Raw genomic sequence first — 13,303 nt, forward strand, 5'->3', positions numbered from 1 at the left:
AGAAAAGGCCGTTTAAAGAAATAAGGATATGTAAGTGTGTGTGTGTGTGTGTGTGTGTCTGTGTGTGCCCCACCGTAGGGCCTTCTGCAGTCTCTGCATGCAGTCGGGCGCGAGGGGGTGGTGCTTCTTGGCCTGGAGGAACTTGTGGACGTGGGGCAGCAGGACGCTGCTGGGGGGGAACAGACCAGTGACCAGCCACAGCAGCTCCCAGCCCTTCTCCTCACTGTGACTGCACACACACACACACACACACACACATGAATACACACACACACACATGAACACACACACAAGCACATGAACACACACATGAACACACACACACACACACATAAACACACACATGAACACACACACACACAGACACACGTGAACACACACACACACACACACACACAAACACACACACACATACACATGAACACACATGCACACTCACATGAACACACACATACACATGAACACACACACACACACACACACACACATGAACACACACATAAACACACACGCACACACACACACATGAACACACACACACACACACATGAACACAAACATGAACACACACGCACACATTAACACACACACACACACATGAACACACACAGACACACATGAACACACACACACACGCACACACATACACACACACACAAACATACATGAAAACACACGTATGAACAAACACACACAGACACACACACACACTCACACACACACACACACACACACAAACACACAAATGAACACACTCACACACACACACGCAAACACACACAAGCATAGATTTCTTTTTCGATGTGGATATCAGCTAATTGATATGATGAATTTATGGCCAGTTTATAACCTGTACCTGACATTATGAAGGTGTATCCGTCATTCACACTGTGACATACGGTAGACCTTCATAAACATGGCCTCCCTGATGGATACGGCACCAAGAGACATTTGGAGGTAAATGCCACCAGACACATTAGCAAAACATAGCTGTTCTCTGCCGGTTGTCCTGTGTGTGCATTTGTGCGTGTTTGTGCGCGTGTGTGTGTGCTTGCGTGTGTGTGTGCGTGTTTGCTTGCATGTGTGTGTGTGTGCTTGCGTGCATGTGTGTGCGCGCATGCGTGTGTGCGTGCGTGTGTTAGTGTGCGTGTGTGTGCGTGTGTGTCAGACCTGTACCTGACGTGGTTCTCTGTGAGCTGTTTGAGGATCTGACAGAAGATCTCGTCCTTCAGCGGCTCGGCCTTCAGCGCTCCCTCGAAGATCTGGTCCGTGAGCTCGTTGACCGAGCGCGCTCGCTTGGACGGGTAGTCGCCCATGTACTTCAGCAGGGGTGCGGAGGAGCGGTCAAGGACCAAGACCAGGGACTGACCACACAACCGAATACTACTGTCTAAAACTCAAGACCGACCAGGAAGTCGAGCGCACCCTCCCGATGGCCTACTCTGGATACTATAGTACAGTAGGACCCCACTTATCCGAACCCAATATGACCGAAGGTCGTTCGTATCTCTGAAATGTCCGGATGACTGAAACTTATGTTAAAATGCACCAAATTCAATAAGTGGTACTTGTTTCATATAGACTCATAATAGACCGATAAATACCCTTAATTACTTGTGAAAATGCATCAAAATTGCAATCAAATAGCCAACTAAACTCATACAGCCTAGCCTATAATAGGCCTACAGTAGCCTAGAATAAAATAAACAAACTTCCACTTGAGTGCGTGCTTTGATCAAATACAGTACTTTATTCTCAAATGAGGCCTACGCTGCATCGATAGGCTACTGTATTCGCAGAACAAAATGGTATAACCTAAAAATAACCCAACATTAGAACAATTAGAGCAAATGATAATAAATAAATGAAATGGCAGACAAGTTGTCGTGTCTTAGGCTATTGCAGCCTAAACAACCGATGTAGGCTAACGTGGCCTAGGCTGTCGGCTATTATTTAACAAATACAGTAGGCCTAGTAGGCTAATCTACATGCTTACAACACGTCTGTGTTCCTGAAGTCCATTAACTGGGAATGAAAAATGACTCGATACTCCTCTGCTTCAGGTTGCTGACGCGCTTTCTGGCTACCAAGGAATGCAGCTCTCGCGCAGCAGACTCGTTTGCGTTTTGCACTCGACATTAAAGTAACAAAGAAATGAAACGTGACAGTAGGCTACAGCCTACAGGCAACATGTAGGTCTACATACAGTTCTTTTTTTATTCACAGTAGGATACAGTAGGCCTACTGTAATGAAAATCCCACCAGTAACCAGATAGCAGGCTAAAAAAAAACAAAACGTTATTTTAAGCCTGTTCGGTAGACCGGGAGGTTCGGATCTCTGAAGTTCGGATGAGTGGGGTCCTACTGTAGTCCGAAACACAGACACCTGACAATGGACTACAAATGAAAATTAGCCTGTTGGCTATATCTGGCTTATTTAGATTTATGTATGTATTTATTTAAATGTTTATTAATATGTGCTGTCCCTATTTTAAATAAACAAACAAACAAACAAACAAACATGTGAAGGATATCTGTGAAGGCCAGGCAGGCCTCCTGAGAGAGGCCCTCGTGGGCCAGGACCTTCTTGAGCAGCGGCTGCCTGAGGGGCTCCCTGGAGCAGCTCCACACCCGCTCCTTCCCCAGACCCTTGGTGATCATCACTCTGCTCAGAGAACTCTTAGGAGGGGCGCTGGAACCAGGGAGCAGAGGCGAGGAGGGTGGAGGGAGAGAGAGAGAAGGAGCGAGAGGGAGAGAGAGAGAGGGAGAGGGAGAGAAAGAGAGAGAAGGAGAGAGAGACAGAGAGAGAGGGAGCGAGAGAGAGAGAGAGAGAGAGAGAAAGAGAGAGAGGCCGATGTTGGGTTGTATACAGAGTGAGAGAGATGAGGTCACTCAGACAGAGGAGTGTGTGTATCTGGGCTTTATCTACAATAACCCAATTGCTAAACAGTTTCTATTCAAATCCAGCTACGCAACATCTTTTCAAGATAAATGAAAGGTGTATTAGGTGGTTCAGAAGGACCGCGTGGCTACCTGAAGTAGTTGTAGGCGAAGGCCTCCAGGGTGTAGGGTTTGACCTTGTCCTCGCTCTCAGCCAGCGCCAGCTGACTGCGGCTGATGGATTCTCTCCTCTGGTCTGGAGTCATAGTCAGCAGAGCCTGAGCACATAGAGCCTGAGGTTATAATCTAATGTGTGATGTTCAGGTTTTAGCCTGAAGTTTAGTTTTCTACTTTTTAAATTGATGTGTTGTGTCAATGTAATGTACGTGTTGATGTGTCTGAACAGCTCCAGGACCATGATGGAAATAAGTGTTTACACTTCCTCATGTTATCCTTTGGATTCTTGTTGTGTCTTAATCCATCAATAAATTCATTCATTCATTCAACAGAGGGATGGGTGAATTTAGAAAACACTTCCATCATCATCATCATCATCATCATCATCTTCCTGCTCCTCCTCCTCTTCCCTACATATTCTCAAACAGCAGACTCCCAGAGAGGAGAGAGAGAAGCAGCTGTGGACGCGTCTCCATCCTGCTACTCACCACCAGGTCGTACGGCGGCCTGGTGATGGTGGGTAAGACGTAGACACAGTCGGCAGGGAAGTCCCCCCTCCGCCTGGTCCGGTCGTTGACCCCGTGGGCCCAGCCTGAGGTCATCACGTGCTCCCCTGTGTGCTCGTCCAGCAGAATCAGGTCCCCCTTGGAGAAACTCAGGAACATGGAGTCCTCACCTGCTGCAGCAGCACATTAGGACATCACAACGCAAAATCACATTAGGACATCACAACGCAAAATCACATTAGGACATCACAACGCAAAATCACATTAGGACATCACAACGCAAAATCACATTAGGACATCACAACGCAAAATCACATTAGGACATCACAACGCAAAATCACATTAGGACATCACAACGCAAAATCACATTAGGACATCACAACGCAAAATCACATTAGGACATCACAACTCAAAATCACATTAGGACATCACAACGCAAAATCACATTAGGACATCACAATGCAAAATCACTTGCACAATTTCCATATATGCTTGTAGAAAAAATGCAATCAAGAAGGCAAATATGCATCTCATAATCATAAATCAGCTCCAAAAACAGTGCATACGAGATTAATACAGTTACTGCATCTATCAAATAGAATAAATAATGTTTTCAAAAACCCTGTTAACTTTAAAGGTGCTCAGTTTGATTTTTTTCGGCCACTAGATGGGGCAGTGGTGCAGCATATCGGATATAAACAAGTGGGCGTTTTCACTCCATACGGTGCCATTCAGGGGGTGGGGCTCAAGGTTATAATAGTTTTGCTTTTTTCATTAGTTTTTATTTTTATATCGTTTTTACTTTTTGTTTTCAATTTCAGTTTAGTTTTGATTTAGTTTTAAAGCAGGTTTGCTAGTTTAGTTTAGTTTTTATTTTTGGAAAATGCTTAGTTTTAGTTTAGTTTTTATTAGTTTCAGTATTAGTTTTAGTTTTTTTTTATTCTGCGCTAGCTAGCTAGTCTCACGAATATCCTGATCTCACAAGCTCATGTTGTTTCTCTCCGTGTGAAACAATCCATCTGGCGCACGTCAGGTTACTTCTACGCAGGGACACAGCTAAAAAAAATGGAGGATAGATTTCATATCCACCCAAAATACTAGGCTTATGTATGAAATGAAAAAGACTAAAACTAAGGACATTTTCTCAATAATTTTAGTTTATTTTAGTTAATTTTGTAAACACACAATACAGTTTTAATTAGTTATCGTTTTTTTGTAAAGTCTAGTTTTTATTTTTATTTCAGTTAACTAAAATGTTTTTTCACACCTAGTTTTCGTTTTTTAGTTAGTTTTCGTTAACTATAATAACCTTGGTGGGGCTCAGCGCCATTGCATTTGCTCCACAGGCACTACACTGTTGGCTATATTTTCTGTACAGATAGTTATGACTCCCCTGGACCTATTTATTGCATATATTGGATTTTTTTGTTGTTGTTGTTTTTTTACAAAAAGTGCAGTAAATCGAACAGAGCACCTTTAACATTGCCATCATAGACATCATTTTACACTTTTTGTCATTGGCTTATACTGTAGAAAGACTCAGAACTGTATCATGTGCAAAGGTTTTCCTACCAGGATTGGGACAGTCAATGAGAGCCACCACAAACTTTGACCTCTTCCTGAGGCCTTCCAGGAAGGTGACCACAAGCTCCCGGATGTCCTCCGCGTTGTTGGAGGTGAAGGTATACTCATCTCCTTTGATGGTGGCCAGAGTGAAACTCTGACCCTGGAGCTTCCCACCTCTGTTAGATCAAGATTTAACATTAGACTTTATCGCCCCCAAGCAGAATTTTTTTCTTCACCTACATAGCTGCTGCATAAAGTACAGTAACAACACACTACATTACCATAATAACAAAACCATAGGGGGGGAATACATTTCTTGGTGGGGGGGGGGGAAGGGGGGGGGTCACAGGGGAGTTTTGCCCCTCAGCCATACCTGCTACTGGACACAGCAGTGATCTCTGGGAAAGAGAGTTCCAGAAGGACTTGCTCCTGCTCATCTACGAAGTAAACTCCCGTCCAGTTCACCGCCACGATGACATCATTCTTGGGCAGAGTGGGGCCTGAATGGACCAGAACAGAACAGCGCCGGCATCAGGCTGGGTGCTACTGGGTGCTACTCTGGGCTCAAATGGCTTCAAGCACAGCAGGCTGACCAGGAGGTGAAAGGGCACATGAGCGCAGCAGGGCTCCACACATGGCCCGATGGCCTGAGGCCAGTAAAAAAGTACGTTGGGCAAGGTGATTGGGCCGAGCACAGTGCTTCTGCCAATCACAGTCACGAGTCAGTTCACCTGTGACTCTAATTGGCTGAAGCTAATCCTTGATTCCTTGAAGTTTTTCATTGCAATCAGTAATTTCACCTAGTAATAGTTTCTCCCCAGCCAATAGTTCGATGTAGTATTGTGGGGGGAAAATGTTGCGTTGGATACCGGCACAGCGGTCGGTATGTATTTTCTGCCAACTGCATGAATTGTGAGAGCTTAATTTTTACCGACCTGAAAATTTGAAGGCCTCGTAGAAGCGTGAGAAGAGCAAAGGCCACTTGAAACGAGCAAAGTCCACTACATCCTCTTTCACCTTCTGACGGTCTAATCTCTTATGGGTGTAGACTCCCTGTGGTTGAAAAGGGTTTGAAGTTGGTTCAGAAAGTACAAATGGCAGTTGTTTCAGAAACTACAAAGATGTAAGCTCATTCCCAAGAAATGGAGGCTGATGTCAGACGGAGACGTGCTGTAACAGGAAGGGTGCTATGACGCATCCTTGGTGGACACCTTTTTATGGGCAGCTGTGATGAGCTGCGCCCACTTTTCGGGAGTCTTGGAGGCGGAGATCTCGCGGTCAGGGACGTAGGAGGGGATGAGGCTGAGGAGGCGGTCTGGGATGATCTCTGGACCATAGTCAATGTAGTACTGCCGAGACGCCAGATCTGCTAGATCCTCCTCCTGATACAGAGAGAGGGAGGGAGGGAGGGAGAGAGAGAGAGAGAGAGAGAGAGAGAGAGGGAGAGAGAGACAGAGAGAGAGAGAGAGAGAGAGACAGGGAGAGAGAGGGAGAGAGAGAGAGAGAGAGAGTGATAAGAGGTTTTTCTGTCACAAGTGCCATAGCTATTCTCAGCACATGTACATGCCTCAGTGGGTCATGGTCAAAGGTCTGGAGGAGATCAAGTGTACATCCATAAGAAGCTCACAGCTCACTGATGTATAAGGTCATAGTTGGAGAGAACTCTAGCCATTGGACTGAAACTGCTTGGTACAGACCACAGACTATAAAGGTGGGACCAACTGAACACCATGTTGATCAGGGAACGCTGACTGCCAAAGCGTTTCTCTGGGACTGATCCACATCCGTATGCTGCTATTCTAAATAAATGTTGAATCTGATCTACAATTCAGTTCTGGCAAACTACTTTCCTCTCCGGCCATTGATTCTTCAATACATCAATCAATCACCATAAGAGAGAGAGAGAGAGAGAGAGAGGAAAGGAGAGGGAGACATTATAAATTGGAGATAAATGACATCATTCTTGGGCAGAGTGGGGCCTAAAAGCTTGGGCTAACTGAATAGCTCAAATGCTACAAACAGAGACATCTGGCTTTATCATCCATCACTGAGCATTACAGTAGCCCTACATACGGCAGTCACATATGCCCTCTCACATAATTCCCCAACCCATTTCACACAGACACTGACACAGAGATGGGCCACAGACTAAATCCATCCTTATCTAGCCTGACTCACCCTCTCACAGCGATACTCCCCAAACTTGACCCCCCGGACGGTCTGCTGGTAGATGAGGTTAGTGGCGACGCTGTCCTGGGCGGGGTTATGCCAGGGGGTGAAGATCTCCTTCCTGAAGAACAGGCGCCAGGGGGCGTTCCTCTCCTGGGCGCCCTGCTCCTTGGCGTACTGCTCACACTGGGACACGGCGTCCATCACGTGGTCACCGCCGCTGCCCAGAGATGACACCTGAGGGAGGGAGAGAGACATAGAGAGAAAGAGAGAGAGAGAGAGAGAGAGAGAGAGAGAGAGAGAAAGAGAAAGAGAGACATAGAGAGAGAGAGAGAGAGAGAGAAAGAGAGACATAGAGAGAGAGAGAGAGAGAGAGAGAGAGAGATAGAGAGAGAGAGAGAGAGAGAGAGAGGGAGAGAGAGAGTGTGAGAGAGAAAGTGAAACAGGGGAGGGAAGGAGAGCATCTACATTTGTTTCCCGGTGACACCTCAGTACTGGTCTTCCTAGATTTCCAAGTGTGTGAATGTGCGCGTCGCGTGTCAAATGTCCACAGATACACGTCAGCGTCTCATTTGTGTGTAGAGGAACGAGATGGACGCCGTGTGCTGAGGTACCGACTTTGTCAAACAGCGCGATGTACAGGGAGAAGCCGAAGCGGTCTCGGAGGCCGGTCTTGTCGGCCAGCGCGTTGCAGAGCTCGCTGGCCGTGGTGGCCGAGTCCGTCAGCAGGGTCTTGGTGGTGCCGTCCATAAACGTCACCGGCAGCATGATGGGCTTCTTCGACTTGGTGGCCTGAAAGTACAGGGACAAGCAACACAATTTGAGAATGACTTAACGTTCTACTTTGCTGGGCAACATTACCCTGGAGGTCAGCTGTGGATGATCAACACATAAAATAAAAAAAATCATCAATCCACTGCAATTCAGCTGATATGCAACACTTGGTTAATGTTAGTGGTGCAGTAGATCATGTATAGTGTTAGCCTTTGTCGTTTAGGTGCATGTGTGTGTGTGTGTGTTTGTGTGTGTATTACTGTACCTGCAGCTCCAGCCAAGATGGAGGCTGGGTCCTGGTTCGGTTGACAAACATCCTCCTCAACCTCTCCTCACAGTACGGAGCATAGCCGGGTGGACCACTGTTCATAAAGGTACGCAGGTACTAGTGGAGGAGAGAGGGAGAGAGAGAGAGAGAGAAAGAGGGAGACAGAGAGAGAGATGTGGATAAACAAGAAGTAGTTTTATAGAAGCATGGTTAATGCAGCAAGGGTCCTCTTACTTTGACAAACTTCTCGGAGGGAGCGAAGCAGCCGACGCAGAGCGAGAGCAGGATCCAGCCCCGGGCATGGCTGCTCTTGGACGGGTTCTGGCTCAGCTGCTTACAGATCTGACAGTAGATCTCATCCCTGTGACGGACAAGGCAGCCAGCCAATCACAGCACAGAAAACAGAAATGAAAACAGATGAAAATGTGATTTTGAATGCCCGATGTGGGGGTATATAGAATGTGCAGATGCTCATGGAGCGTTCCTCACATACTGAATACTCCCGCTCATCGTGGCCCAAACTAGAGGCGGTTGTTGCTAGGGAACACTAGGTCACCTGAGGGCGGGTCGGAGGATGCCGTTGCCGATGATGAAGTGGAGCTTCTCCAGGTTGGAGGTGGGCCGGTCCTCCAGCATGCTGTTTCCCTGTAGGCTATAATCTCCATCAGTCAAACGTCTGGCCACCTATAGCAGCGAGGGGGAGGGGCCAACGGGTAAGAACAATTTAAGGCAAGTTCCAATCAAAATGCTTTTTGATTGGTATCAGCTGAACTAGTGTTATTATTATAACAGTATCACTGCCATGCCGACGACAATTTTATTTACCAGTTACACCTGACAATGCTGTTTCTTTGAATAACCTTTTTAACTACTTAGAAGAAATCAAATGCTGGATGTCAAGGAATTTCCTCCAACTAAACAAAAGCAACACAGAAATAATCATATTCGTCCCTCTCAGCTCAACCACCAGGCTCAGCGCCATGCTGGGTCCACTGTCTTCTAATGTGCACAAGGCAGTCAGGAATCTTGCTGTCATTCTGGACACTTCCCTGAATTTTAACACGTAGGTCAACAGTGTTGTAAAGGGCAGTTTTTATCAGAACCATAGCAAAGCTGAAGCCGTTTTTATGCCACAAGGACCTTGAGGCTGTCATCCATGCTTTTATTACTTCCTGGCTGGACTACTGTAACTCTCTGTACACAGGCTTGACTCACTCCACTCTGTCCCCTTTGCAAATGGTCCAAAACGCTGCCAGACTTTTAACTGGGACTAAGAAAAGACAGCACATCACTCCAGGCCTGGCTCACTTACAATACATTGGCTACCTGTTAAATTAAGTATTGATTTCAAATCAATCATCCCTCTTGGCTTAAAACTAGAGGTGAGCGGGCGTTGTCTGACTCTGGCCCGATCTCCCATCCCATCTGAGGTCCTGCCCTGCCATCCACACGTTAAAGCTCAGCTAAACACCTAAATACCTACCTGTACCTCTTTCCCCTTGCTTCGGGTACAGTGAGAGCAAAAGCACTTTGGCCCAACTGCTGTGGTTTTAAATGTGCTATATAAATAAAAGTGACTCGACTATTACATGTCATTCATGTATCATGGTAGACTTTGCTTTGATTTGACCAATAGGACCCTGGATGTGGTGTTCATGGTTAGACTCACCTCCTCCGTGATCTTGGACTTCTTCTTGAGGGTGAGAGAGACCAGCTTGTGTCTCACGCTGCTCCTCTTCTGGCTGTCTATGTCTGTGGAGCTGATCTGTGAAGGCAGATATGAGGGTTCAGTCCAGTTTTAAGTGCAATACACCACAGGGTCCATATACACTTTACAACTGGAGTGGTTCAATGGTCAGTGTCCATTCATTGTTCTCTCAGGATGATGAGCATCTGGTCACCACGCTGTCCTTCCTCCCTTCTCCTATATCTCCTCATCTCCTTTAAATCTCTGATCTTCTGATCCTGATCTCTCTCCATGCTCATCCTCTCTCCCACCTTCTGCAGTCTTTCCAAACATTTGTTTCTGAGCAGCTCTCATTCCCATTCCTCCACCCCGCCCCTCTCTCCTCCCCTCTCTCCTCTCCTCCCCCTCTCCCTCCACCCCCCTCTCTCCTCTCCTCCCCATCTCCCCTCTCCTCCCCCTCTCCCTCAACTCTCCTCCACCCTCTCTCCTCTCCTCTCCCTCACCTCTCCTCACCCCTCTCTCCTCACCTCCCCCTCACCTCTCATCCCCCTCTCCCTCTACCCCCCCCTCTCCTCTCCTCCCCCTCTCCCTCCACCCCTTTCTCCTCTCCTTCCCCTCCCCCTCTCCCTCTCCTCCCCTCTCACCTCTCCCTCTCCTCCCCCTCTCTCCTCTCCCTCCCCTCTCCCTCCTCCTCTCCTCCCTCTCTCCCTCACCTCTCCCTCCACCTGCAGCTCCTGTAGTTCTTTCTTGTATGTCCTCTTCCCCAGGGTCTCGTAGATCTTGGTCATGACGGGGATCTTCTCGCTGCCGTCGCTGAGGGCCGTCTGGTACTTGGGCTCTGGCAGATCTCCCATGAACCTCAGCACCGTGATCCACACGGCCAGGGCAGCCTGGTGGCGGGGGGGTCAATCAAAATTATATTTACACACATTTAGTTCAACGCTCTACAGAGCATTTTGGGGGAGGAGGAAAGGGGGGTGGAGGAGAGGTCCAGTAAGGGGCTTTGCCTCTCCAATACAAACCCCCCTTCACGTTTGCATGCAGAGCTGAGCCAATGAGTGAGCCTGCTATGTGACCCAGCGTATGTCGCCTGCTGGTATTTCATTTCATTTCATTTCAAACCTTTATTTATACTCGTAAAGCACTGAGGTTTCCCTCATATACAGTGTTGACGAGTTTACACAAATACACAAATAACAACTGAAAAAATACCATATACAATAATAATAATAATAATAATAATAATAATAAAAACAGTTACAGGTCGTAAAGTACAAAGGTATGACTGGTCAGATGTGCTCTTCCCTACATGAAATAAGGTCATGTAGTCATGTAGTATATCATTTCCCGTGTAGTAAGTTGTAGGATCAACCTGTGGGGTCACATAGGGGCCAAAGGTCAAACTCACCAGCTGGTCACCCTCGTCCTCGTGGAAGAGCAGCGGCTGTTTGAGCGGGCGCCGCGCGTGCGTGCACGTGGCGGTGTTCTGGAAGTACGTGGCGGCGAACTTGGAGAACTTGTACTCTGATAGGTCCTCTTCCTCGTCGTCAGGAAGAGGAGGGGCCCCGCTCTCCTCTCCCTCCATGTCCTGAGCCTGAGGAGCCCTCTCCAGGTCCTGATAGGCCCATATAGAGAGCTTAGGTAAACACACACTTACAGCATATTATATGTCTCTGTGAGTCCCAGGTAGTGGTAGCGAGGGGTTGGTTAAAATCACTCCTCAAAGGAGCGCTAACAGCCCCTATTGGCGCAACTGATCGTCTCACAAGCGGGAGAGCATGGGTTCGAATCCCTCCCTGGGCAAGCCCTTAACATGGGCTACACATATTCACTTTAGTGTGCTTGCTGAAAGCAAGAACACTATGGCAATCTTGCAAACGTATCCTGTCCCTCCCCCTACTCCCAACACCCTCCTCACCTCAGTGTGGGCAGGCCCTTGACCCCCCCCCCCCCCCCTCCTCCTCACCTCGAAGCCGGCAGGCCCCTCCCCCTCCCGCCCCCCTCACCTCAAAGCCTGTGGGCACCGCCCCCCCCCCCCCCCCTCACCTCACAGCCGGCGGGCCCCGGCCCGCCCCCCCCCCTCACCTCAAAGCCTGTGGGCCCTGGCCCCTCCCACCCCCCCCTCACCTCGAAGCCGGCAGGCCCCTCCCCCTCCCGCCCCCCTCACCTCAAAGCCTGTGGGCACCGCCCCCCCCCCCCCCCCCTCACCTCACAGCCGGCGGGCCCCGGCCCGCCCCCCCCCCTCACCTCAAAGCCTGTGGGCCCTGGCCCCTCCCACCCCCCCCTCACCTCAAAGCCTGTGGGCACCGCCCCCCCCCCCCCCCCCCTCACCTCAAAGCCGGCGGGCCCCGGTCCCTCCAGGTTGGGCAGCGCACCGCTGTTCCCCAGGAAGCCGAACATTCTGTCCACCATGTCGCAGTGGTCGACGGGCTGCAGCCTCTCGCGCTCCACCTGCTCCAGCATCTCCCTCTTCCTGCGCGTCTCCTCGCGCTCCTCACACTCCCGCGCCTCCTCCTGCAAGGCCAGCTGGGCCAGACGCTCCTGGTGCTTCTTCCCCGCCTCCGCCCGGGCACGCCGCAGCGTCATCAGGCTGCTAAGGAGCTCCTCCTCCTTACGTCGCTGGAGCTCCGCCTCCTGGAGCTGCCGATGCTGCGGGGCAGGTAAGCAGGGGAGGAGGAGATGTGTGTGTGTGTGTGTGTGTGTGTGAGGTGGGGGGGGGGGGGGGGAGGTTAGTAGCCCTAACTTGCATATCTGTCATGGTTGACAGTCTACTATGCAAATGAATTCAATTCAAGGTGCTTTATTGGCATGTCAAAAACAGATTTGAATTGCCAAAGCATAGACAAAAATTTAAATGTAAAAGAAATCAGTGTCCCTCCATTCAAGTTTAAGCCTGCATGTACAGCATACAAGAGTTTTCTCTCCTTCCTCGATGGATCTCTGAGACAGTAGAGTCCCCACTATCTATACCAGCCGTGTGGATGTATCTCTGATACAGTAGAGTCCCCAATATCTATACCAGCCGTGTGGGTGTCTCTGAGACAGTAGAGTCCCCAATATCTATACCAGCCGTGTGGGTGTCTCTGAGACAGTAGAGTCCCCACTATCTATACCAGCCGTGTGGGTGTCTCTGAGACAGTAGAGTCCCCACTATCTATACCAGCCGTGTGGGTGTCTCTGAGACAGTAGAGTCCCCACTATCTATACCAGCCGTGTGGATGTATCTCAGAGACAGTAGAGTCCCCACTATCTATACCAGCCGTGTGGGTGTCTCTG

General features: G+C 48.8%; 1 protein-coding gene across 1 annotated transcript in view; it reads right to left on the bottom strand.

Moving 5' to 3' along the window:
• Positions 1-13,303, bottom strand: part of LOC311310965 (unconventional myosin-VIIa-like) — a gene marked incomplete at its 5' end in the record, with an annotated part of 40,131 nt that overhangs the window by 5,007 nt on the left and 21,821 nt on the right. The window contains 18 exons of the mRNA XM_084440567.1: positions 74-229; positions 1,177-1,319; positions 2,518-2,692; positions 3,034-3,158; positions 3,546-3,733; positions 5,136-5,305; positions 5,503-5,629; positions 6,065-6,182; positions 6,341-6,511; positions 7,308-7,535; positions 7,917-8,090; positions 8,338-8,457; positions 8,575-8,701; positions 8,897-9,024; positions 10,010-10,105; positions 10,741-10,917; positions 11,436-11,642; positions 12,359-12,667. Of these exons, the coding sequence (XP_084296693.1) occupies positions 74-229; positions 1,177-1,319; positions 2,518-2,692; positions 3,034-3,158; positions 3,546-3,733; positions 5,136-5,305; positions 5,503-5,629; positions 6,065-6,182; positions 6,341-6,511; positions 7,308-7,535; positions 7,917-8,090; positions 8,338-8,457; positions 8,575-8,701; positions 8,897-9,024; positions 10,010-10,105; positions 10,741-10,917; positions 11,436-11,642; positions 12,359-12,667 (2,939 nt within the window). The remainder of the gene's footprint in view (positions 1-73; positions 230-1,176; positions 1,320-2,517; positions 2,693-3,033; positions 3,159-3,545; positions 3,734-5,135; positions 5,306-5,502; positions 5,630-6,064; positions 6,183-6,340; positions 6,512-7,307; positions 7,536-7,916; positions 8,091-8,337; positions 8,458-8,574; positions 8,702-8,896; positions 9,025-10,009; positions 10,106-10,740; positions 10,918-11,435; positions 11,643-12,358; positions 12,668-13,303) is intronic.

The sequence above is a fragment of the Borostomias antarcticus genome (assembly GCF_949987555.1).
Source record: "Borostomias antarcticus genome assembly, chromosome: 1".
In the NCBI taxonomy this organism is placed as follows: Eukaryota; Metazoa; Chordata; class Actinopteri; order Stomiiformes; family Stomiidae; genus Borostomias; species Borostomias antarcticus.